This window comes from Hoplias malabaricus, chromosome 1 (genome assembly GCF_029633855.1).
Source record: "Hoplias malabaricus isolate fHopMal1 chromosome 1, fHopMal1.hap1, whole genome shotgun sequence".
NCBI classification, from domain to species: Eukaryota; Metazoa; Chordata; class Actinopteri; order Characiformes; family Erythrinidae; genus Hoplias; species Hoplias malabaricus.
The window spans coordinates 7,123,131-7,150,784 of record NC_089800.1 but is presented as its reverse complement, the minus strand read 5'-3'; the positions used below and the strand labels follow the sequence as shown (position 1 = coordinate 7,150,784).

General features: G+C 41.3%; 1 protein-coding gene across 6 annotated transcripts in view; it reads right to left on the bottom strand.

Moving 5' to 3' along the window:
* The window catches only part of rims2a (regulating synaptic membrane exocytosis 2a), a 190,394-nt gene that overhangs the window by 132,927 nt on the left and 29,813 nt on the right, over positions 1 to 27,654 (bottom strand). For 4 of the 6 annotated variants that reach the window (XM_066645209.1, XM_066645245.1, XM_066645234.1 and 1 more), the window contains 2 exons: positions 24,785 to 24,995; positions 8,370 to 8,659 (listed from right to left, as the gene is read on the bottom strand). In XM_066645209.1, coding sequence (XP_066501306.1) covers positions 8,370 to 8,659; positions 24,785 to 24,995 — 501 coding nt within the window. Of the gene's footprint in view, positions 1 to 133; positions 600 to 8,369; positions 8,660 to 24,784; positions 24,996 to 27,654 lie in introns of those variants that run through there. The other 2 variants (XM_066645263.1, XM_066645255.1) reach the window with 2 other exon arrangements.

Sequence of the window (27,654 nt, the reverse complement as noted above, 5' to 3'; positions counted from 1 at the left end):
GGCTAATAAGAGCGCAAAGTTCAGCATCGTCCCTCTGTCATATCGAGGTTCTGCAACATAAAGGAGGAAGAGGAAAAATTCGCATAAGAACCCAAACTCCAGCTCCGTGTCCCACACAGGGTCCGATGCTCACCCGATGTTGCTGAGCGCCTGCTCCAGCAGCTCCGTTTGTAAAATGTTCTGGGGCGCAGTGAAAGCCCCATTAAAATGGGACAGCACCGAGCTACAGAACTGACGCAGCGTCTCAAACTGCATCGCTGATGTTGTTATTATTATGTCTTCTTGATCCCTTCCTTCGTGCGCGCTTTGGCTCTTCCTTCCTTCGGCGACAGCTGGCCGCGCCGCGCTGCTTCACGCATCGCGATCCCAACTCCAACCGGGAGACCGAGAAAGGAGCAGGACGCCAGACACAAGCGAGAGGCTAATCGCCTAGCACGAGTCCCACTACAACATCGCCTCCCCTTCCCCTCTCCTTCCTCCGCGATCCACGAGGAATTAGAGCAGTAGCTGCTGGCGTCAGGGCTCTTTTTTATTTATTTATTTCATTATTTATTTTTTCTTCTCCGTTAGTCCGAGCTTACTGGCCACCGTCCGCCTTGGAGAGAGACACACTAGCAAGTGCGAGGTAGTGCACGGTGAAGGAAAGGAGGAAGAGGAGGGAGGGAGAGGAAGGTAGGGAGGCGGGAACTTTTGCTCAAACCGTTGAGGGCTTTTCTGCAAAGTGATGGAGAGCTAGAGAACTGCACAGCAAGCACAGAGGGGTATTTTCACACGCTCCGAACAGCAGAGACCTCCAAATGAAGCCGCCACACACTCAGCCCAAAGCAGGTTCTCATTCTGACTCACTGTTTAGATCGGATTTGAAAAGAATTCAAGAAGAATTTATATTCGACTAAAAACACCACTAACAGTATTTGTACAATGTGTACGAAATATAGCTCGCCCTTCAAGGCTATACAGGTTAATTTCTTACATCTACCTGCACTCTTAAAAATAATGGTGCTACAAAGGGTTCTTTGAGTGATGCCATAGAAGAACCATGTTTCCCAGTAAACAAGGAACGTCCCTGGACGTTCAAAATAGGTCTAAAAGTAGTCTGTCCGTCAAGGACATATTTTAAACGTCCTAAATCCCTCTTAATAAGTCAGTTAAGTGGTGACCAATCGATAACGTCAGTGGACGTCCAAAACGCGTTTTAAACAAGTCATTTATTTCGGGACCCATTAGTACCGTAAATGGACGTCCAAAATACGTCTAATAGTCGTCTTTTCAATGTCTGTGTTCGGACGTCTTTTCAACTTTCATATTCAACCTTAAGAGAACGTTGATTGGACGGCAGTCATTACCTTATTTCAACGTTGAATCAACGGCTAAATGTTTACTGGGTTGTTTAAGAAATGCGTGTGTGAGAACCTTTTTTCATTCATTCATTGTAAGCGCTTATCCAGTTCAGGGTAGCGGTGGGTCCGGAGCCTTTCCGGAATCAATGGTCACAAGGCGGGAATACACCCAGGAGGGGGCGCCAGTCCTTCACAGGGCAACACACACTCACATTTACTCACACCTATGGACGTTTTGAGTCGCCAGGTACCCAGCAACAGGGCGGCACGGTGGTGCAGCAGGTAGAGTTGCAATCATGCAGAGCCAAGTCCCACTCCGGGTGACTGTCTGTGAGGAGTTTGGTGTGTTCTCCCCGGGTCCTCGTGCGTTTCCTCCGACAGTCCAAAAACACACGTTGGTAGGTGAATTGGCAACTCAAAAGTGTTCTTAGGTGTGAGTGAATGTGTGAGTGTGTGTCGCCCTGTGAAGGACTGGCGCCCCCTCCAGGTTCTGTTCCAGCCCTGCGCCCAATGATTCTGGGTAGGCTCCGGACCCACTGCGACCCTGAACTGCTCACAAACAGGGCTTGAACAATCCACAACCCCAGGACCTTGGAGCTGTGTGACAGAGACACTACCTGCAGCACCACCGTGCTGCCCCTAAAGAACCTTTTAAAGGTTTAAAAATACATCACTTGATCTTAAGGTTGTTTACCACTTTAAATGATTCTTTATGGAACCAAAAGTGGTTCTTTTATGGCATAACCAAATTCTGAACCTTAAATTAAAGCCTAACTTTAACCCCAACCATAAAACTCTAGGGCTAACCCTAAACTCCAAAGGTCAGAAGCAGCAGGGTTTTCTGTCACCAATAGAGCTAAAATAACCTTATGCATTAAACAGCTCTTTAATTAATTGAGTATATGACCGGTTGTGTGTGTGGATTTAGCAACACAGTGCCCGCTGAGATTCTGCTGGATAGTGACTACAAAGGAGCTGCACAAGTGTTACAAATATCCGCACTGCTCCTTTTGTCGTGCCTGCACTTACTCTGTCAGACCTGATGTGTATCCTGATGTGCGGATATGAAGAAGTATGAATCCTCTGCTCAATTTTAAACTGTACAGTCCTCATCCCTGCTCCAGGTGTTTGAATGCCACCTAGACAAAGAAAATCTATATCTATACTGTCTAAAACATGAAAACAAAACACCAATCATGTGGAGAATCAAATACCTTTACACTACCCTGTAAGTTTAAAAGTAATGCTGTTTCCTAGTTGCTATTTAAGAGGTGTTTAGAGGACATGTTTTTCTTTTACCATGTTTTTACTGCTGTGAGTAAGAATGCTGCATGTGTCCTCTTGCCCCTTTGCAGTGCTGCACCTGAAATGTCAGTTTTAAAGGAATAAAAGCATATTCCTTTATAGTTATACACATACTGTAAATTGCAATATTAAATAAATTAAATTAAAGAAGCAACTAAATATTTTACTGCTTCTCGTGTGCTGGACATAAGTCTTCTCCTTCATTTCTGAACAGAAACAACAGAGATGTGATGGGGATTCATAACATAAAGCCACTAAACCTACGTCATTATATATTCATCCAATATATTTATCGTACAATACAAACATCACGATAAGAAATCCTTAGTCCGCTAGAATCTTTTAATGAGCCACTGCCCCGAGCAGCCCTTTCCTTTACATCAGTGACCGATAGCTTCCATTTTAATAGCAGTTTAATTTTTGCCTTTATTTGCTGTGGAGAGACAGGTGGAAATCTAATATTAGCAAATGCATCCCAAGACTCTGCAGGTGCAGTTTAAGCTATGTGCCGCCCCCTCCCCCAAACCATTTCAAACGCTCCTCTCAAGACGCACAGCCCTGCACACCCTGAAACACCCCTATGCGCTGCCTCAGCATTTCACACAAACGGCTCCCTGTTTTAGCTGAGGCTTCTCTCATGCCATCAGCTCCATCAAATGCATCACATAACATGGCAGGAGAGAAGCCTCAGCTGAGAAATATATTAGTATTACACAAGCTCCAGCTCAACAAGACCAAAAATAATGGTTAATATAGGCACTAATGAACATATTATTAAACTTGGATTCCATCTCATAATGTCAGGTAGCTTCATCTCTGAATTACAAACTGCTGAACCGTGTGGGTAAATATTTGACTCATTTTAATATGTTAATGTTTTGTATTACAGATTATTAACACATTCTGCATTAAAAACTAATCTAATCTGATATAAACACTGTGCTTTATAGTGTCCTGATTTGATGTCCACACGCCAATGTTAGCCCTAAGTTAATACGCTAACTATAAGCTAACATGCTAGCTACAGTATGAGATGCTACAAAAAATTAAGATATATCTTCTGTTAAAATCCTGCATTCCTTGCCCCCCAAACACCATTGTAATTAATAAATTAACTATCTACGGATTTCCTCCTCCCAACGGGGTGTGCATACTAGGGATGTGGGGGCAGGGGTGGGTTGGTGGTGTAAAGTTTGAGATTGTTTTTTGTGTTGTTGTACTGTATTATTTTATGGGATTTAAAATAGCTTGAAAATACAATATATTTTTAAAATACTCTATATATAAAAATGTGTTTGTTTGATTAAAAACAGCACCCTCCAGGGTGTATTCCCGCCTTGCGCCCAATGATTGCAGGTAGGCTCTGGACCCACCGCGGCCCTGAACTGGATAAACGGTTACAGATAATGAATGAATGAATGAATAAATGAATGATTAACAACGCTATTTTAGTAAAATTATAACATTTTTTCAAAAAATCTGCGACATTTCCCTTTAAACTCCACCACTCTATGGGAAAGGGGTGTAAAAATACGACATCTAATATACTGCATGTTTTATGAGCCTTTAGAACAAACATGTAAGGCTCCCCATGAACCCCGTTATTATAGTCACCCTCAACTAAATCAGTTTTGTTGGACGCCATGTTGTGTCTTGCACTAATAAGACAACATTAATGCACTTTGCTGATGATGGGAGGAGGCGGCGATGAAAAAAACCTCAAGAAACCACCACAGACGTAATTAAAATTGAATCCCAGCACAATTATTGTTGTTCTATCCAACCGCTCCCCTCTCCTAGTCCTTTCTCCCTCCCTCCCTCCCTCTTTCTCTCTTTCGCCCTATCTCCCTTTTTCTCTCTCTCTCCATAGCCGTGTGTTCACTCGAATGACACCTCAGAGACCAAGACAAATTAGGGTCCCTTCCCACGTTATTCCAGGATATAAATAGGTTGTCAGCGCTTTTTCAGCATAGGAGATTGGGAGTTAATTTAAACATTCTTTAAGATTAATGAGCGTGCTTTTTCAGCGCTTAGGCGGCGGGAGTTGGATTCATCACCAAGCTTTTCCTGGGACTGTTCAGACGGGCCTCGTCCGGTGCTGCCAGCCGCTCATTCAGCAGAGCGTTACCTGGACTGGAGTCAGTCAGCAGAGAGATCTGCTTTGGATAAAGGCAGAAGAGTTGGAAAGAGGCGAGCAATGAAACCATACAAGGACTATTTTTTCACTTTACCTTATACACCACCATTCATAATTTTGTTAAGCAATGTTTTCAGTTATATAACCCATTGGCACGAAGATATATAAAGCCATTTTAGTACAATATTCTCAGAACCTTTTACCTTAAATATGACAAAACATAATACTTTTATATGCTGCAAACTAATGTGCTCTCAGTATTTCTCACTGCCCACCTGCTCAAAAAAATAACCAATTTTGTCAATGCTTAAGTGCATTTTCCTTGCTATCTCGAGAATGCTTTATATCCTTCTATCCATCTTCATGTGACACGTTAGTCTTGTAATGAAAATACCTAGGAACTACCATAAGAAAATGTGAGCTGTTTATGGTTAAGAAAATTGACTTATCAGGCTGTAGAATGTGACACTTCCAATGCCTTCATATGTGGCTCTTGAAATAGAAGGAAACGGCATGCACAAAAATAAAGAAATAAGCTTTTTTAAGGGCAATGCTGGAAGTTCCAAAATATTAACAATAGTAAAACTAATTTGTATCACTATAATTTATCTTATTTTTGTGGAAAATGCTCATTTGTATCATTCATTCATTGTCGGTAACCGCTTATTGTCGGTGGGACCGGAGCCTACCTAGAATCACTGGGCGCATCATTTGTATCAAGTAAAGCATATTAATAGTTTTGACAGTTCTATAAATTAAGTGGTAATTAGCTCTTCTGTTTGTGTTGTAGACTCTTTAGAAGATCACCAGGAGCATCTTAAAGACGACATGAACACGGACTTTCTCAGCAGCCTTAAAAGGATCTGTGGCCTGCACTCAAGTCAAGGCTACAGTGCCCTAATGCATTCTGTTACATAATGCTGAAGCAAGCTACGATGAACGCAGGCACTGTTTCAAAGCCATATGGCCACTTGCCTTAAACCTCACACCTTTCTTCACACATTTCAACCTGTGCAAAACAACAGAAAGAACACTATTCGTATCTTCCTGTGAAGGGGTTCACACAGTTATTTATAAAGCCAACAAAGTCGTCTAAAGAAAAACAGAAACATTTGCCCTAAGGCCCCATGGGCAAATCCGTTTACATTTAACAAAAATCACTCTGGATTGTGGACGACCTTGGATTAAGGAACTTATATCGCACCAGATGTTGTTAGTTGCTCAGGTACTTCTGGTAAACTCCTTCAGATACTGGCCTGCATTCATGACAACTTGGGAATTTTCAGACTGGGTGTGCTGCTAATGAGCAATGAGGGGTAAAAGCTTCACAAAGCAGCCACATCAAAATAAAATGGACAGCATAAATGCAGCTTTCCCAATTAATATAAATGATACATTTGTTATTTAATATTACTAAAGAGCAAAATGCAGGGATCTCAAATATATGCAAAGTTGTATAGTGCCAGTTCCAATAAGTCCAATAATGATTGTAGAATTATTCCATACAGACACAACCAATGGTATTGTATTGACAAGACCTGATTAAGATTTCAACAAGAACAACCAAAAAAAGCAAATAAATGCTCTAAAATTATCCTTTACTTTACTACCAACCTCTCACTGACACGCACACGCACACACACACACACGTGCGCGCGCTAAGTTCAGGTGAGATCACCTGCCCTTCCCTGCAGTGATCTGCATGACACATTACCCACAATTCCCTGCTTCCTGTGGATGCAAAAGAACACAGGATCAACATGACACACAGCAGGTGGCCTGACTACAAGGGTGCAGACATCTGTTTGCATGAAGGAATCTAATCAGGACCACAGGAATTACTGTCAGGGCACTTCACACTATCGCTGATGGGAGTGAGAGAATGTTCCTGTCCACAGAGAGAGCAAGTGAGAGAGAGAGAGAGAGAGAGAGAGAGAGAGAGCAAGAGAATGTTCCTCTCCACAAAGAGAGTGAGAGTGAGAGAGAGAGAGAGTGAGAGAGAGAGAGAGAGAGAGAGAGAGAGAGAGAGAGAGAGAGAAAATGTCTTTCCACACAGAAAGCAAGAGCAAGAGAGAGAGCGAGAGAGGACAAAGAGCCCTCTTTTGGTCAGAAATGGAACTGAAGCCCAGCAGAGCAGTCTATTCAACTGACTAAATACATTCACAGGAAAACCAGATACTAATACTGTAATCTATCAATTATTTTGACAATTAATTGATCAAAGAGCATAGTTTTAGAAGAGGAACCATACAGTATCAGACAAAGAGTCAAAGGTTCTAACTAGTTAGCTTTTAAAAAGCCTTTGATTAAAAACTAGTCACTGCCAACTACAAACTAATCTTTGCTGATTCATTATGAGGGTTATGAGATTAAATACAAGCATATCAGTGCCTACTGAGAATCTCAAATCTATGCCTTTGAACCTCTACATTTGCTAACAAACAGATTCCGGTATCATACAACAATGTCGTCCTATTTATTCGTTTAATAACCAAAACTATAGTAAGCATTGACGTTGGTTGTTCTTGGGGTATCAAATAGTAGCACCTTTCTCTCTGCAGTTTCATTATTTCAGGACATAACTGCTAAACCCTGGTCTACAGAGCAATGCTGTGTTGGCTTTCATTAAACTCCTATTTTTCCTGCCCACCACACAATGACATTCTCTTTTTTTAACCACTAAAGACTGAGAGTGCAAAGACTCTCCTTCAAAAAACATACATGTAAACAACTGAGATCCATTTGCATTATCTTTAAAGATTCAATCTCTCCTACTCTACGAAAGTAAATAAAGGCAAGTAAGAACCTTTTCTTCTGAAACTACAGACTGCCGTGTAGACTGAATTTGAAAGTACAAATTGTAGGTTTACCATGGTTTGCAATATGACTGTACAAATCCAATAAACACAATCTGTCCTGTAAGGAAAACATATAGTTTTGGGAGCACTTAGGGCTGGACGATACAGCCAAGATTTATATCACAATATATTTCTTAATTTTGGTCAATATAACTCTGATATCAATACAGTATGAAATCCACATTGCGTGAGGGATTGTGGGAATGCTGGCTGTGCAAACGACTCACTCATAGCACGGTGAAAAAATTGAGCTGCCTTCAACCCTGTGTAAATTACAAGAGGCATCAACCACGTTGACCAATCATATAAACGCAACAATCCACTGTCTAGAAATAAATGAGAAGCATTTTAACTATCCTCATAGAATCAAGTTTATGAGAGAAGTCTACTCAAAGGTAATTAATTTGAAATTTATTTGAAATCCACTCCATGAGACATGCTCCTTTGTGTCCTGCATTGTAGACCGACAACGCCCCTCACGACAAGGTGCTAGCGAAGAAAGCAGTCAGAGAATTCCACGCCTCGTGCAGTGGACACTTACGGGACCAGTCATAACAGCAGCAATAGTACACCTTTCATTATTGACAAATTTTGGTTACACTGTTTATTCAGTTGAGAAACCAAGGAGACATTCCATATTCAAATGAATATATGCTGAAAAACATGTTAAGTGTATCCCCTGGTATGGAGCATGATTAAAATCTCTTTCGTTACATATTTGGATCTTACCTGTCTGCAGTTACGTCACCAGGCTTCAGCCCTGAGCCGTTGTCGAGGGAATGCTGACGGGGGAGGCCTGGGGCCCTGCAGCGGTCACCTGCTGGCCCCTGGTATAAGAGAGGGGCCTCCTGCAGTTTGGCTTTCTTCTCCTGTGGAGCTTCTTCGTGGCGCCTGCGTGAGATCCCCCGGGGATCACCCACACCTGGGGGCAACGTGGCCCCTGACCCACTGTAGAACCAGGCCCCGGACTTGGTGAGGATTTCTTGTTGTTTTCGGCACAAGTTGCATACCCACATTACCTGACAGCAAGAGAGGAGAAAGACCGTTAGATACCGAGATTGTTTTTAGCAGGCTGTCATTACATTACTGACAGAGTGCAAAACCATTAGGTAGTAGGCAAAGTATGCAGCATAAGATATAAGTACAAAGAGGAATTAATAAATCGGGAGTTTATCTTGCAATGGCAATTAGCTGTGCAATGTTGAGGCACAGGGAAATTACTGCTAGCTACTACTCACTATTTATCATGGTTTTGCACTCCTCACCTCTCTCACGTGACATGAAGATGAGGCTGAGAGTGCTGTTGTGGGAGAAGGCAGTTCATTAGCTCCCAGCAAGGAGTGAATTATAAGTTTTCAATGGAGACACCAAAGTGAGTAAATTAAAACTGAGGATTTTTTTTTTCTCAGAAAGATGTAATTAGTGCTGGGTCCCACAATGAGCTGTCACACTAAAGGAAAGCAGTGAGGTTTGGGTTGGTGGCGTTAGCAGTGTTGTTTGTCCTCTGACAGTTTCATGGAAAGCTCTGCATGGTATGAAACTATGAAGAGTGGACCACACTTTGGGATATGAGAGGATAATAACTGGTGTAGACATGTGAATGTGGAACAGGATTAATCAGAGAGATAAAGGCTAAATAAACTATTAAAAACGGAGCAAAAAATCAAGCAAACTACCAGAAACACACCCTGCTATTAATATAAGCATCGTATCAAAATTAGACAAAAAAACCCTTTGCAATATAGTAAAATATAACCATTAATCTTATACCATACAGTACTGTGCAAAGTACACTCACTGAGAAGGCAGTAGTATAAATTATTAAAGTATTTCTCCCAAACCAGGTAATATGGTTAAAAATAAATACAAATTACTAAAAATATAGCAGGCTGCTATTTGCACTCAAGCTACTTTGGCCCTTCATTAGAGTGCCATTTTGCATCAACAGCACTGTGTCCTTCTTATTGCCCACATCTGGAGCATGTTTTTACTGTTAGCTCAGGCATAAAAAGTGAAAAGATCAACTGTTTAGAAATATCAAGCACATAGAGGTTTCTTCATCATATCATGCCTTAGCAACCTGTTATAAATCTCTCTCTCTCTCTCTCTCTCTCTCTCTCTCTCTCTCTCTCTCTCTCTCTCTCTCCTAGCATATGGCACTGCAGACTGTCCCTGTCATTTTGGCAAAAAGTGACTATACTAGGCAATGTGAGAGACACCAGGAGAAGCCCTGGTGAACAGAGGGTGAAAAACATGAACGGGGGAGAGAAGAGCAGGCATATTGAAGGACAAGCTTTGTTTAGAAATGCTAACGTGGCAAATAATGAATGAAGGCGGTTCCTGAATGAAAATCAAAAATATAATACATTTCCATCATTCATTCATTCATTCATTATCTGTAACCGCTCATCCAGTTCAGGGTCGCAGTGGGTCCAGAGCCTACCGGGAATCATTGGGCGCAAGGCAGGAACACACCCTGCAGGGGGCGCCAGTCCTTCACAGGGCGACACACACACTCACACCTAGGGACACTTCTGAGTCGCCAACCCACCTATCAATGTGTGTGTTTGGACCATGGGAGGAAATATGTTTCTAACGTCACTGCTTGGTAAAGAAAACAAAATAGTTCTCACAGTACAGTAAGAAAAAAAGAAAGATGGAAAGACACATCTATCTCTCTTTCTCTGGAAAAAGTAGGGAAAACAAAATGTTTCGGTCCACTTTTGACAAAAAGCCTTATCATTTCCCACAAAAAAACTGCTGTTACGCTTTGGTTCAATATAAAAAATTTGTGTCTGCTATTTCTCCAACTGTAATTTAATTTGTTTTAACATGTGCTTTTTGGGTCCTTCACAAGACCTCACTAATAGCCTATTTTATCAGGTTAAAGTATCAGCCAAGCCTAGAACATACTAAAGAACACGTCTGAAATAAAGACTGAGCACTGCCACTGTGGAGACCTCTTTAGGCAATGACCTAAAATTGGGAGTTGTGGAAAAAGCTAGGGCGGCAGAACTGAATATCTAAGCACATTGAAGGATGACCTACTGTTTATCTGCTGCACCACACAGTAAAGGTGACCAAACGCTACCCTGGTACAGCTGAACAGCTCCACACTAACACAAGGTCATTTTCTCTTCCCTCGGGTCAAAAGACAGTCACTTTCTCTCCCTGAGGGTCAAAGTAGAGTCATCCATTGATCACCCCGAGGCTGCTACACTCCACCACTGACTCCTCTGGCATTCCCAGCCTTCATTAGCCCGATCTCTCCACCCTCTCCTGGACATATCCCCGTTCTTTCAGCCCCTGCCAGGGCCCAGCATGTCAGCTCTGACCTATTTACCCAGCCCCTGATCGCAATTAGCAGAGAGTCAGCATCGGTGTTCCTCTCCATCACTATCTGCCAGGGGTAATTAAACACGCTTGGAGCCCAGAAACTCTCTTTCCCCAGCCTGAATATCTAATGGCACATTAGCATTCTCCATCCATGAGATGAACTGGGGTACACCTCTGATCAGTCTCTGAGCTGAATACATGGACTGTGGAATATGGCTACCTTGGCCTTGGTGCAATCCATGTCCTAACTGTTTTGTGTGGCAATAAGGTGGCTTGTTAGAAAAATAAGTAATTTTTAAAGTGGATATAGGGGTTGATTACTACTTGGTTACTATTATTTAAGAATGAAATATATGCACAATATGCTCATAAACTAATACGGTGAGGAAAACACAATTTATCACAATAACAACATAATTATCCACAACTCACAGTTACAGCAAAAACCGATCCACAGTTTAGGCTCGTGAGAAAAAAGACACAGGATCCAATCCTTCTCTTCTCATCTCTCATCCGTTCTTCCTTCCACTCCTCTCCTATTTCCTATCCACCGCTTCCTGAGTTTGCACATTTCATAGTCATTGAACCTGAGTCCAAAAATAGACTCTCATAATGGACAGCTAAACACGCACTCATGGAAAATGTAAAACTCAGAGGAAGGAAAAAAGAAGCAAACGTCTGTCAAGAAGAAACCAATATTTGAGTTGAGTCGTCTCTTGTTGACCATCACGTTAAACCAGGTGCTGAATTGGAGTATTCTCTGTCACTAATTAAACAGCACTTACATCTCACTAGTCGTAGCCCCTTTAAATTTACAGCCTTGTCTGAGTAGAAACTGCATAAATATATGAAATTGTGAATTATTGTGATTAAATATATTATTCCTTTCTCCACTTGGTTGCAAATCGTTATCAAAGCTCTCTTAAAATGACTTTCTGCAGTGATAGACTGGTTAGCTCTGATCTGAACCTCATTTTAAAGCGCATTCAGCTTTTCTCAGTCATTTAGCCCCCTCCTGTGGACTTGCTACTACACTGCAAGGCACTAAAAGAGGAACAGGACAGAAATGAATCTGAAGTGTATCTCACAAGTTTGCCTTTACTAACCTTCTTCCATTTAAACTATTTAAAACAGGACTGATCTTCTGCGGAGATATGCAAGTATTTTGAATACTGTCAACAGTTTATAATTATATCTTTATAAATCTAATAAGAACGGCCAGTTCATTAAAAAAACATTACTCTTTTGAAAAAATTATAAGTGTGGCCCTACAACTGCATATTATCTTTGTGTTACAACATTTCTTACAGCAACGTATCATTAAAATGTCTGAATATACATAGACTCGGCTGCATAGAATGATATTTTGGCTGCGTTTTTACATTTCTGGTTTGGCTCCTATGTTCTCATGTTGCTATCAATATGACCAATATTTGTCCTTTCTCATATGACAAGACAGCAACCAGTACAAAGCAGTGGAGATACATGAAAAGATGTAGTGAAATATTCATGTGGTGCTGAGTGAGATGTCATCTGTATCATATGGCTGTGTTCCTCTTCACTGGCACTGAACTGCAGTTAGTCTTTAGGAACCGTTCTTTAAGCAAGCTTCTAGAAAACAGTAAAACAGAAAAATAACATTCAAATTGCCTGTCAAAGCAATATCATACAATTATGTATTGTGGTTAATATGTTGTTACCGATTAAATGTCTGTCTCCGGCTCTATTGGTGTAGAAACATAAGCAAATAAAGTTAAAAACCATCGAAATTAATTAGTATTATTTGTAAAACCAGATTTGTTTTTGTCAGAAGTAGTTCATGTTGAGCTGAGCATCGGGTAAAGTTAGAGCCACTAGGGTTTGTGTCAAGGACAAATGTGCCAGATGTTGGGTTTTGAAAATAAATAGGTGAATCTTATGTGCATACAGTGACTTATTTATTCATTTACCTTGTATTAATAAAATCTAATGAATTTGAAAGGCTCAGGTGAGAATGTATAACAAACACAGACTGATATAAAGTTTGTCTGAGAACTATTTTGATTCCTGCCCAAAATGTACGTGTCCCACTTGAACCCACGCTGCATTAAAGTCTCCCATGGTCCAGTCGAACGTTGTAGTGACTGTTTTTTTAATTAAAATGACTAAATTTTGTGATGAATCTTCATCACTCACGTGCCAGAGCAGCCCGGCACGTGGATCATAAGAATTTAATGAGCTTCTATATTTAGTGCGCAGTGGCTCATAATAGACCTTGATGCATATTCATGTGTTTTGTTTTTTCCTTCCAAGTTTAGAGAGACCTGTTAATTACTTGTGTTAGGAACGAAAGGACGGGTTAGAAAATAGATTCTCTCCTCTTCGGCTTGAGCTTGTACTCTGTCACAAGGCTGCCATTTCTGGTGCAATACAGGCGTTCTTTGGAAGCTGGAACAGCTCCATCTACAACTGGTTTCAGGGCTTACGTAGAGGAAGAAGGGCAGGTTCACATATGTCACGGGTTGATATGACTTCAGGCATTTCTGCAGCCCAGCACTGATTTGTGAGGATAGAGGATGTCAGACGTCACTAAAAGAGATTTATGTGTTTAATAATGATTAAAATATGACGAACAGTGCTGTAATTACAAGGACTCACAAAAATTCTGTAGAAATTCCTGTAAAATCAGTTTTTTCTCCATGTTTAAGCTTAGTTTAAGCTTTCTTTTGATCTGTAATATATATAAATTATTACAAATTATATTAATCAGATTAAACTCCAATTTTGTTGACAAAATGCCAGCTCATCTCCATGTCTCCTTACCTTTAAATATCATAGTAATATGTAGAATAAGCTGTAGGTTATATCTCACTGGATGTGGTGTTGAAGAAGGTTAATGGGCTGAGGTGACAAATGAATACAGATGAGCCTATATTTACTGTCACAACAATACCTCAGGTCCAAAAAAGAGTTTATAAAAATAAAATGGAGGAAAAAAAATAATTATAACCTATTGTAGGTTCACATAAAACGAAATTATTAAAAAATAAACGACAAAATGCATAAAGTAGTTCCAACAGGAACGATACCCGTCATAAGCTTACCCATAATAGCCATTTCTTCAGGTTTAATGAGAAAAGGTCCCACAAATATGGTTGTTTTTTTATTCACGACTTCCAGAAATCTCTTTCCAGCTCTTTCTAACGACGACGAACAGACGGAAACGTTGAGTTTAAACAACTGACTCCAGCTTCAACTCTTCAACATTCACACCTAATTTAAGTGCGTTTTTAAGGGCGTATTTCCGAGATAGGAGCGAAAAAGTGCTGATACACCGCCTGTGAAGAGACGAGAGAGAAGCCAGAACCGACCACATCCCCAACGGCTCAAACAGCGCGAGCAGCACCGCTGTGTGATTTCCCGCCACAGCGTAGTTCGCCCGCTCTTCATTATTAATACATATTCACAAAGGGGCGGGGTCACGCTCATTATGTATGTAGAACTTTGGTAACACCGCCCATACTCTGGATAGTTCCATCAATGCTCCATAATTCTCCATAATTTAGCATTTGAGATGTAAAAAAAAACTCATTCCAAATGGTCTGATGCAAAATAGTTCATTGTACAAGTAGAAGAGATAAACGCTGAGCGCACGCACACACACACACACATACACACACCACTGGAGCAGTGGGCAGCCAGACATAGTTCCCATGAAGCAGCTGGGGTTAGGTGATTTGCTCAATTGCAGTACTTCAGTACACACCTTCCCCCATTTTGCTTCTTTTCCAGGGACCTTCCAGTCACAAGCTGTGTCTCTAGACTTTTAAGCACAAATGCAGCCAATTTATTTACTATTCAAAGCAACCAGTGAGCCCACACTACTTCACATTTTGCCGTTCACCAGCTTCCCATTTGACCAAGGATTGTAAGGGGACAGGGCCATCAAAAATCCCTCCCAGTGACTCTGTAGGCTATTTATGCATTGTTTGTTTATTCATTCATTCATTCATTCATTATCTGTAGCCGCTTATCCAGGTCAGGGTCGCGGTGGGTCCAGAGCCTACCTGGAATCATTGGGCGCAAGGCGGGAACACACCCTGGAGGGGGCACCAGTCCTTCACAGGGCAACACAGACACACACACACATTCACTCACACACTCACACCTACGGACACTCTTGAGTCACCAATCCCCCTACAAACGTGTGTTTTTGGACTGTGGGAGGAAACCAGAGCACCCGGAGGAAACCCACGCGAACACAGGGAGAACACACCAAACTCCTCACAGACAGTCACCTGGAATGGGAATCGAACCCACAACCTCCAGGTCCCTGGAGCTGTGCGACACTACATGCTCCGCCACCGTGCCGCCCCTGCATTGTTTATTGTTACATATATTTTCGTATAATCATTCATGCATTCATTCATTATCTACCCAGAATCATTGGGTGTAAGGCGGGAATACAGCCTGAGAGGTGGGAGCCACAATCCCTGTCTGTCTGTCTGTCTGTTGCTAACCTACCCAACAGAGGTTTGCGAGGTTCAGACTCTGTGTTGTGGCGTTCCTGAGCCTTTCTAAATCAATTAATGCTTCTAGATTTACTTAAAAAACAATTTAACTCATTAATTAGAATGTTACTTTTATCTTCATTTTGATGCTAAAAACACTATTTTACTATTTACACTATTTAAAAAAAAATATTGTGTATTCATAAGGAGCTTAATGAGTAATTTTATTGACCTACTTGGCTTTAGAACCTTTTGTACTTTTCAGAAATTAATATTTTTAAAAATGAGGTCAAATACTTCTAAGACACTACTGTCAAACACTGTAATTTACCCTAAAGAGGCTCTGATAACTGCTGAATCCCTGTTGCTTTAGCTGTAGGCCTCCTTTAACTAAGTCACAGGTAAATGATGTTGTTTCACTCAGTCCAGAGCTTGGATGTCAGTGAAAAGAAGTGTGCTGAAATGTGTTCTTCTTTCCATCAGTGTATTTCAGTTCACCACAACCACAGTGACAGCCGTGCTGAAAGAGATTGTGTTGTCTGAGACGCCATGAATATTTACAGCTGCAGCAACAGAGCTGTTGGACTTGGCACCACGGTAACATGATATCATTGGACAGTCCAAGCTCTGGAAAAACTACATGAAGCAATGTCTGTGCACAAGCATGACTAAGGGTTCACATATTTATTTACAATGGTGACTGTTTACTTAATAATTAACATATTTTAACTTATGATAAACTCACAGGAATTAGTAACAGCTTTCTAATCACGATTATTTTAGGTGATCGCAATCATGAGGTCATTGAAAATTCTCAGTTCATATGACTTCTGAATAAATTGTGTGATATTAAAGGAGCAATCTGTAAGATATTTACTGTAGTTAGTCTTTAAATGTCCAGGGTGTGTGATCACAGATTAAGGAAACCCAAACTAAAACACTGCTGCCTCTCATAGCGTTGCTGAAGCAGTATATTCTCTTTGGGAGTGTCCAGTCGGGGGTGGAGCTCCTGTGATCCCGCCCTCCGAGGTCCTGCCTGTGATCCCGCCCTCTGTCCAATCATTTTACAGTCCACCGTGTGTCCAGATCTACAAACATAGTGTCTTGCAGCCATGAAATGACCAAGTCAACAGAGTTAATGTTATATTTTACTGGACCCAAAAAGCTCCATTGCCCTTCTAAAAATCTCCATGACCATGACTGTGTTTTGTGTGTTTTATACAAAAAAGGTGAAAAACAACATGACTGAAAGGTGTAAATACCATTGTTTGTTTGTTTTAAAGAAATTCAGGCAGATTCATGTGTGTTTCTCTGTGGTGTGTGTGTGTTTTAAACAAATTAAGGAGTAAGAATTGTGTTTGAAAAGCCTCACATATTTCTCTATTTAAGGTGGAATGGAGAAATCAAGCTTGGTAATTCACAGCAAATGTAAGCGTTTCACTAGTAGGTAGATGTTTTAGTGACATGATGTACACTTTGTGGTGTGTTTTAAATGGATAAAATGGGAAATAAGTGTTTCAAAATGAGTTTTGTTTATAAACCCTAGTGCTTGCTTTAGCGTCGCATAGCTGTTTAAGGTGGAAATGAGTATTCAATAAGAAGCTGGAGAATAACACAAATAAGACTCTCAAACTTTCATTTAAGGTGGAACTAAATGCTTGAATACAAAAATTATGAATAAGAAGCAAGGATCTGCCTCCTGACTCAAAAGTGTCCGTAGGTGTGAGTGTGTGAGTGAATGTGTGTGTGTCTGTGTTGCCCTGTGAAGGACTGGCGCCCCCTTCAGGGGGTATTCCTGCCTTGCGCCCAATGATTCCAGGTAGGCTCTGGACCCACCGTGACCCTGTACTGGATAAGCAGTTACAGATAATGAATGAATGACTGAATGAATGATCTGCCTCCTAAAATAGCATTTATGATTGAAGGGAAAAATAACACCAGCCATTTCTAGTCAAAAATGTTAAGGTGGTTAAAACAGAAAATTCTTGTAAATGCAGGGAAAAGCCTTTCACTTAAGTAGGTAAATGTTTAATTACATCACATACAATTGGTTTGTGTGTTTTAAATGGATGACGTGGAATAACAGTTGCTTCAAAAAGTTTCAAAAGCTATAGCTCTAGCGCTAACTAACGGTTCTTAAGGTGGAACATGGAACTCAAGAAGTTGGCGAATAACACCAATATGACTCGTTAAGGGACACACATAAGGTGGAACAAAATGTTTGACTATGAAAATTGTGAATAAGAAGCAAAGTTTTGCCTTCTAAATGACATTTATGATTGAAGGGAAAATCGATAAGTTACACCAGCCTTGTCTAGTCGAAATATTTAAGGTGGGTTTGGGACAGTAAAGACTTGTAAATGCAGGGAAATAGCAGCAGAATGTTTTTTTTTTTCTTGCCTAGGTAGATGTTTTAGTGTAATGATGAACACTTTTCTGTGAAAATATGTTGAGTATGGCACATTCTTCTTATCTATTAAGGTCCAAAGTTCTTTTACTTGTCTCTTGCTTATTCGTTTAGTTTTCCTCAATAAGGGGAGGAGAGGGAGGAGTCAGACAGCTCTCTCCACTGTTTTGAAGCGCAGTATTACAGACTGCTTCTTTCAGCAGAATGAAAAATGGATATTTAAATAACACTTAAGTAATGTGTTAATGCATGTGTGGTAACACTACAAAAAGAAGTGGAGATTTAACATGGTCCTAGAGGTGCTACTCTTGTTACCATGTGTGCATGTAATGTATATAACTCATATTTTCATTCATAAAAGCCATTAAAATTAAGGAGGTAAAAACCTCTTAAGCCTGTAATGACATTTTTAAGTCCTCTACTTAAAATAAAGCAGTCACCAAGAACACAAAGCTATATGTTTCAAAATAAAAGTATGCTCCGACTCAAAAACTGTTTCTCTCCACTGCTAAGACTTGACAAGCAAGGAGTGCTACTAAAAAGTGGAAATCATTGAAAACCTTAGACTGTTTAACACTGTGCCCCCATTTAAATAATTTACTATATCATTAATGAACCTGCTTGTGAGAATTATAGCCCAGGCTTAGGTCACAGTTCCAGTGTGTAATAATCTGATTGCCAGCACAGAATAGCTGTCCAGCAACACAATCCATGACCTGCTTCAACAGATGACCCAGAGTTCTGAAATCAGACACACTGGACACCACACAAGCCACTCCAGATACTCGAGAACCAAAGAACCACAGAAACAGAAATGACTTAGAACTTCCGCTGAAACACGAGTAACAACCCCAGTGCTCCCAGCAGCTAGAGAAGTCTACCAACAAGCCAAATGCAGCACAACAAACATTTAGTTTAGACAAACACTCCTGGATGCAGATAAAATCCTAAAGAATAATAAAGCACATATAAACAACAAATCATGATAAAAAGCTAATTTAAATTAGCACTTATATATCTTAACCCAAAGTAACACCAGAAACAAAACACCTTCATTATTTAGGCTTGATTAAATTAATGACCAGTATTCACAAACTCTGCTACAGACTTAAGACTACAGAATTTTTCAGTTCAGGGTCGCGGGGGGGGCCAGAGCCTACTGAGCACAAGGCGGGAACACACCCTGGAGGTGGCGCCAGTGCTTCAAAGGGCGACACACACTCACACCTATGGACACTTTTCAGTAACCAACCACCTACCAACCTGTGTTTTTGTACCATGGGAGGATACCGGAGCACCCAGAGGAAACCCACACAGACACAGGGAGAACACACCAAACTCCTCACAGACAGTCACACAGAGGAAACCCACGCAGACACAGGGAGAACACACCAAACTCCCCACAGACAGTCACCCGGAGGAAACCCACGCAGACACAGGGAGAACACACCACACTCCTCACGGACAGTCACCCGGAGGAAACCCACGCAGACACAGGGAGAACACACCAAACTCCTCACGGACAGTCACCCGGAGGAAACCCACGCAGACACAGGGAGAACACACCACACTCCTCACGGACAGTCACCCGGAGGAAACCCACGCAGACACAGGGAGAACACACCAAACTCCTCACGGACAGTCACCCGGAGGAAACCCACGCAGACACAGGGAGAACACACCACACTCCTCACGGACAGTCACCCGGAGGAAACCCACGCAGACACAGGGAGAACACACCAAACTCCTCACGGACAGTCACCCGGAGGAAACCCACGCAGACACAGGGAGAACACACCAAACTCCTCACGGACAGTCACCCGGAGGAAACCCACGCAGACACAGGGAGAACACACCAAACTCCTCACGGACAGTCACCCGGAGGCAACCCACGCAGACACAGGGAGAACACACCACACTCCTCACGAACAGTCACCCGGAGGAAACCCACGCAGACACAGGGAGAACACACCAAACTCCTCACGGACAGTCACCCGGAGGAAACCCACGCAGACACAGGGAGAACACACCAAACTCCTCACGGACAGTCACCCGGAGGCAACCCACGCAGACACAGGGAGAACACACCACACTCCTCACGAACAGTCACCCGGAGGAAACCCACGCAGACACAGGGAGAACACACCAAACTCCTCACGGACAGTCACCCGGAGGAAACCCACGCAGACACAGGGAGAACACACCAAACTCCTCACGGACAGTCACCCGGAGGAAACCCACGCAGACACAGGGAGAACACACCACACTTCTCACAGACAGTCACCCGGAGGAAACCCACGCAGACACAGGGAGAACACACCAAACTCCTCACGGACAGTCACCCGGAGGAAACCCACGCAGACACAGGGAGAACACACCACACTCCTCACAGACAGTCACCCGGAGGAAACCCACGCAGACACAGGGAGAACACACCAAACTCTTCACAGACAGTCACCTGGAGGAAGCTCACGCAGACACAGGGAGAACACACCACACTCCTCACAGACAGTCACCCGGAGGAAACCCATGCAGACACAGGGAGAACACACCACACTCCTCACAGACAGTCACCTGGAGCAGGACTTGAACCCACAACCTCCAAGTCCCTGGTCAACAGGTTATAACTACACAGCACAAAGAGTTGTTCTGTTTACTGTGAAAAGACCTTGACGCAAACTTTTTTAATCACTGCGTGAGAGAAGGGACACTTCCACACACTTAGTGCAGCACAGTTTGTACGCTTTTGTCATTACTGATTATAGCTATATATTCTGTGCTTCTAATTATGTTAAAATATTATGTTGAGCCTTGCATTCTGGAAAACAATAGATACTATAGCTATATAGATCTGCAGTGCCCTGTCCAGTTAAATTATAGAGTAGACTCCACTGTTGTATGAGCTTGGTTTATTGGGAAATACCTCAAACCAGGAACATGGCCAATGTGTGACAGGGAACACTCCATCTGAACTCACCTCTGACGTCCACTACAGCTGCACTATCTGGACCGAGCAGAACCCGACACCGCAGCTATTATCAACCAACACAAAGGACAAGCACCATACACACACAAGCCAGCACATCCACCAGGTTACTACATCAGTAACACCACTATCATCCACTGCCATCATACTGCTACAAATTAGTCATAAGGATGCACCATAAATACAATGAAACTCACAGTACTCTACAATCATACAGCTGTATTGTACCACCATATACTTCTGGGGTCTAAGTGTCATTTCAGACATATTCTGCCACAGCTGCTCCAGCTAATGCACATCCTCAGAACTCTTTGATTGGCTGAATCCATGTGTTAGTGTAGTACATTTACGTAATGATACACGAGAGGGAGTGCTATAATGTGTGATATTGACTAACAAGAACCTCGAGTGTATTATTGCAAATATACCACAGTTCATTAATACCATTTTTTATTAGGTTTTAAGATAAGTAAGACCAATAAAGAAAAATTGCCTGTTTGTATATTAACCTTCCATGAGGAAAAATAGTTCCATTTCATCACACATTCCTTTTTGCTTATTTCAACGAACTCCTGACTCCACTGCGCCACTTTACTCTGTTCAAAATAAGGTGTGCGAACGAAAAATTAACCTGTTCCCCGTTGGGTGAAAAGTCCAGGCACAGCTATGTCTTGTAAGCACTGGCATCGTTGCTAGGTTACGTGTATTTTGCGGATTGACACATGAAGAGCTTCGGTCAGAGAGCCATTATCGTGTAATATCAGCACTCCTGGAACGTCTCTCAGCCAATCACATTACAGGGTTGGAACTAACTGTGGTATAAAGTTTTACTAATACACACCATATACATAATACCAGAGAACAATGCAAATATTAACCTACATTCAAGGTTCCTAAACAATGCATCATTATATTGTAGTGTATTTTTAAAGGAACACTATGTTAGATTTGGTATTTTTACATCTATTTAGGTCAATGAAATATCACGATGATTTAAAAGCTGTCATTTTAAAGTAAAAATACTCCCTAGTGTACCTTTAAACTAATACTGAATTACTGGCCAATCCAGTCAGTGCCAGTTCATCACATGACATCATTGCATTACTAATGTAACTAAAGTCACAGCATTACATCATTATACTGTGCCCGTGTGTTCATATAACACGAGCCACTATGTTACATCACAACACTCCTGTTAGACTCACAGAACTTGAAGACCGCACAGGATCCCGATCAATTGAACAAACATCTGAAACATTCATTCATTTACAGTAACCATTTCATCCTGTTCAGGTTCGCAGGACCCTAAAGCTCTGTTGCAGTGACACTGCCTGTTTCCCCACTGTGCTGCCCAACATCAGCACAAGCTAAATAAGTTTAAAAATAGTGTGATTCCTTCCAAGACACATATATAATGGTTTCTATGCAGGTCTATTTTGTTTAATGCTGGACTAGAGCTGGTCTAGCTGGTCGATCAGCAAGGTCGTGCTGGTTGACCTGCATACCAGGGTCCAAAACACAGAATAGGCTGGTTTGCCAGTAGTTAGTCATACTATTAATTAGGCAGGGTAGGTTTTCGTTCCTTTGTGTTTTATGACTCAAAGCCTTTAGTTAATTCAGAATATTTAGCTCCTATCTCAAACAAAGTACAAAACCATTCGAATAAATGTAAAGATAGTGTATACTTTCTGGGAATAATATAAGAGAATCTCTAGCAGTGACTTCGCTAATATCAGCTACATCTATGATGTACTTAACCTATGTTTCTCACATATCTGATATGAAAATGGTGCAATGAGACAAACATGACTTTGAGAAAGTCTCTTTTCATGACATAGCTTTTCAAAGTGCCAAAAAAGGGCCAGTTTCCCAAATATGACGACAATGAATGAAAGCTAGTTCTAGTTAGCATGAGATAATGCCAGCTGGCATTATCTTTCATCCATTGCTAGCAACATTAACACATTTTGCCATACTATCCCTATCCATTTCCGTTGTGGAATATTCTTTTATGTACCAACAACTATCAGTTCCCCACAAAAATAATGTATTCCAGTCTTTTAACAGGAACAATGTGGTGGGCTACTGACAAAGAAAGAAAAAAGATGCTAACCACTTTGTCCTCCTGTTGCGATTCCACAGAGGGGAGAAAAGGAGAGAAAAGAGAGGGGATAGACTGTGAGTGACATTAAGACACACACATAAACAATCTTTTACACTGGCATTTCAGTGCGTTTAGGCCTCAGGAAGAAAAAATACAGCACATTTTCAAAACTTAGAGCGGTGAATTGTAGCTTGTAGGAGCATTATTAAAAGGCAACATTTCAGGCAGAAATGCTAATGGTGCTAACAGTGAACAAAAACAATCATTAATTAACACTGACAATTAAAATGGTGTCATGCTAATTAGTAGCTGTTTACTTGCATTCATTGTTAGCCAAAGTAGCATGTTTACATGAGATGTTTCTTTTAATATTTGTGGGTGGATTTCAAGTCGCTAATTGCAGCTTCCTCGATCCCTTTGTACTGCCTTTTACAGCCTGTGACCCAGAAACTGATCACACTCTCCCATCTTTTAGGACATACCAATACTCTAATTGTGCTCTGTGGAATTGAGGAGAGAGGAGGCTCCCAGAGCAAGGAAACACAGGTCTGTCCTGTGGGGAAGAATATCTTGTTGCAGACATAATTAGGTCAGTCGTATGCCTCCCCTCTTTGTTTTTATTGGATGGATTTAGTAAATGTGAAATGTTGATAAAACTTAATGAAAAGCTGATGTAAAATCAGTTGAAACTCAACTAATAGTGTTTAACACATGTTAAAACTAAAGACTGAAAGACATATGTCTCATTTCTTAAACACATTAGGTGTTGATTGTCCCTTCCTCACCTCCTCAGTTCCTCATCTCAGGGGAAGGTGCTAAGATACAAGAAAAGGAGGCAAGGAAAGGAAACATGGATGAACAATTAGTGAAAAATGAGATCTACCCAGTCTCCTCAAGCTAGGAAATGTTTGAGTCTTATAAAGAGGGGGGTGTCACCCTCTTGTGGACATTAGACTAACTGCACTGAAACTAACAAGTTGCCTCTAACTTCCACCGTCACACCTCACCTCAGATGAGCAGCCAAGAAAAGCCACCCATGTTTTAATACAAAGGCGAAAGCAATCATGAAAAGTATAGGAAAGCCAATTCTTTCGTCATAACTTCCAGGCTGCTGGTCTACACCGAAGAGAAACAGCAGGAAAAGATAAAGCATGAAAAGCTTGGAGTAAAGTTATGCCAGAAGATGGCTAAAGGGGCATATTTATTGTTTGTAGTACCCTATGGTGTACTGTTCTCATAGTTTTCACATTAGGAAACCAGATGGCTGCAGTACTAATGCACGAGGTGAGAAGTGTCTGCTTTGGTTTATTTAAGCTGAAACTGTTTAAGCTAAAACTTTTAGGGGGGGAAATTCCAGTGGTGGAATAGCCTTGTATTATGTGTACATTTAAATGAATTTGTATCCAAAATGTCTTAAAATTCAGCCAATTCCAACCTAATACTACTAAAAACGTACTACCCCAGCCTGTAAAAGTGTAATTTTTTTATCATTTTTAAAATTTTTAAAATTTTATCAGTAAAAACAATCCAAATCTAATAATCTTTCAACGGATTTAAGGCGGAACGTTAAAATTTGTATTGGAGGGGAACAGTTAATACTGGGCTTTCACAAATCAGCTTTGGTCAAGTTCATTAAAATACTAATGTATTAATGTTTACTTGTATTTATTTGTGCTGACATTCTAATGTTAGCAGTTTCCTGGCCACAGAAACACTTAAATCGCACACATAAATGGCCTTAAATGTAACCTTGTCAGGTGCTTTAATGGAAAATGAATTCAGTTTAATATCTGCAGGATAGATTCGTTAAAGTGGTCGTACCTTGTTGGAGCGGAGGGACACTCGTCCTCCACAGCGGGCACAGAACTTGGTTTGGCAATACGAACACAGGTGGCCACAGCCATCGGCAAACTTCGTCTTGTGGCATATTCCACAGGTGGGAGCGTCACTTTTCTGCTCCGGAGCTGTCTGAGACTCCTCCGCCATCTTCTTCACCTGATCCTTGTACGACTCAAACTGCTGGTGCAGCTTCCTGCAGAACACGAGAAGCAGCAAATCAGAATACAGCAATTGGACAACAAAACCCCACTGTCATGTACAAACCTCATCCATTTTTTTACTCTGTAAACATTTCCTGATGTATGGACACACACAGAAATGGTTGCATTATTATAGATTAAAGAAAGTTGTAACCTTCACAGAAACCGTTATCAGTTCAGTGATTAAAGGCACTATTTTTTAAATAAAACACAATCCCAAAAAGTGTTGCCTTGTGAAGGACTGGCGCCCCCTCCAGGGTGTATTCCCCGCCTTGCTCCCAATGATTCCAGGTAGGCTCTGGACCCACCGCGACCCTGAATTGGACAAGCGGATACAGATAATGAATGAATGAATGAACTATCCCAAAAAGTGTTTTTAATATAGATAATATATCATAATAATCTGTGTACTAAAGCATATGTTCTACAATATAACGATCTTCAAAATGGACACTGGGCATGTTATTTGCCACAGTAATTTCTTACATTTTAGACACCCATCCACCCATCAATTCATCCAGTAATTCATTCATTATTCATTCATCCTCTGTAACTGCTTCATCTGGATCAGGGATTGCAGCACGTCTGGGTCTTACTCTAAATCATTAGGTGCACGGCAGGAACTCATGCCAAACAGGGAGCAAGTCCAATCGCAAGGCGTCATGCACTCACCATGTTACTCACACACTCACACCTGTGGACAATTTCACTCATTCATCCAGTCACTCCTGTTCAATTACACACTCACCCTGTTACTCACACCTGTGGACAATTTCACTCATTCATTTCTCACTCTCACACGCGCCTGTAGAAACATACACCTGGAGGAATCCCACACAGACACAGGGAGGACACACCAAACTCACAGACAGTGAACCAATGAGGGGAATAAACTCTGACTCAAAAGAACGTGGAGCTAATATTTTGATATTTAAATTGAAATGCTTTATAATGCTGTAGTCTGAATTATGCCAGACTGGGATCATGGAAAGCAGTGCAGACCAACAACTAAGACTGAATTTTAGAGGTGTGGGAAAATATCCGTACTGATGTCCTTGAAGAACTGACTGCTGAACAGTACTCCAAGATTGTCTTTGACCCAAGGATCATCATATTCTTAGGGTTCTAACTGCTGTTAAGCCATTCCCTCAAACTAAAAGAGCTCCTTCACTGATAGTACTCCTTCACTAGTAGGCGGAGTTTGGTGCGGTGCCAAGCAATGGCCGAATTTAATTCGACTTTCTCAGGTTCCTGGTCGTTTAATGAATCATTTGCGGCTGTGCTTCTATTTCAGGGCCAGCCGTAAGCTAACACCCGCCATATTCACAGTCCACAGCTCCACACACGCGTGTGCAAACTCTGCGCTTGCATGGCGGCAAAACATTATAGCATACTGCTCATGTTCAAGGCTGTGTCTTAGCATCATTATAAAAAACAATAAAACAGCAGTATTTTGAAGGAAAATTGAGAAAAATCAAATGTATGGCTTTCCCTTTCACACATGTGTAACCACAGCACTGTTTAGCTTCTGACGTTTGCTTCTTTAATCTTGAACTTAATGCTAAGAGGCTAATGTAGCAGGTAACAGGTAAAGATAAAAGGCTGGTACTGTACCTGAAATAATTTGCAATTGGATTGTGTGTATTAAAATGAAAAAAATGAAAGCAATGATTCAGAACTGTTGTGTATTTACTACTGTCTATGCAACTATTATGTCTACTTTAGTTAAAATGATATAAAGTGTCTGACATCTCTGCTCATTAATATGTCAGATTTATGTGCGTTGTTTAATAGATTGCAGGGTCCCTATGACTATATATTTGTCAGATATTCGTTAACAGAGTAGTTCCATGTCAGGTATTTCTTTGTTTTGATAGCTTTGCTATCAATATATATGTTTGAAGCCTTTGTTGTACACTAAGCGGGGACCAAGGGAGTAGGGACACATTTCACCAACATACCGTCTACTCTTGCTATTGCCTTCGTGACCCTGTCGTGACCAGGCAGGGGTCAGAGCACCCTGGTCAGTGGTCAGAGTTCGAGGATCATGCAGTACGTCTGCAACGCTACCTTCACGCCCATGTGACGCACATGCATATTACATGACACCTGCCAATCAGCTGCCGTCGTGGAAACTGAAGCCTGCACCGCACACTGTAATCTGCCGATTAGGGCAGTTTTGGCCCCTACATCTGCTTCTGCAACATGCATTAGAGGGCTGAATTATTGAGTGCCCATATCACTTTACTGTGTGAACATGATTGGGCGTTAACCAGGAGAGACCAGACCTGCTCAAGACAGAAAAATGGACCAAGAACCATGAGAGTGCAGACGCCACACTCAGGCCTCACCTTAAGAGAGAGTGTGCAAAGATGCAAATTATTACAACAATATTCAGAAATGTTGTCTGTCGACAGAGACGTTAACTGTCATGTATCGTAATCGTGTATATGTAGGCATTTGTATTTGATGCATTTTCAGTAACGTTTTAGTAAAATAATTAAAATATTACAAAATATATAATCACTGATGGCCCAATGTACTACGCATTATGCTATGGTTTTAGGTATAAACTCTGTCTAAACATGCAGTTTATAGTCCATACGCATGGTAAAGAATCAAATTCAATACACTTCCTCATGCATATGCATT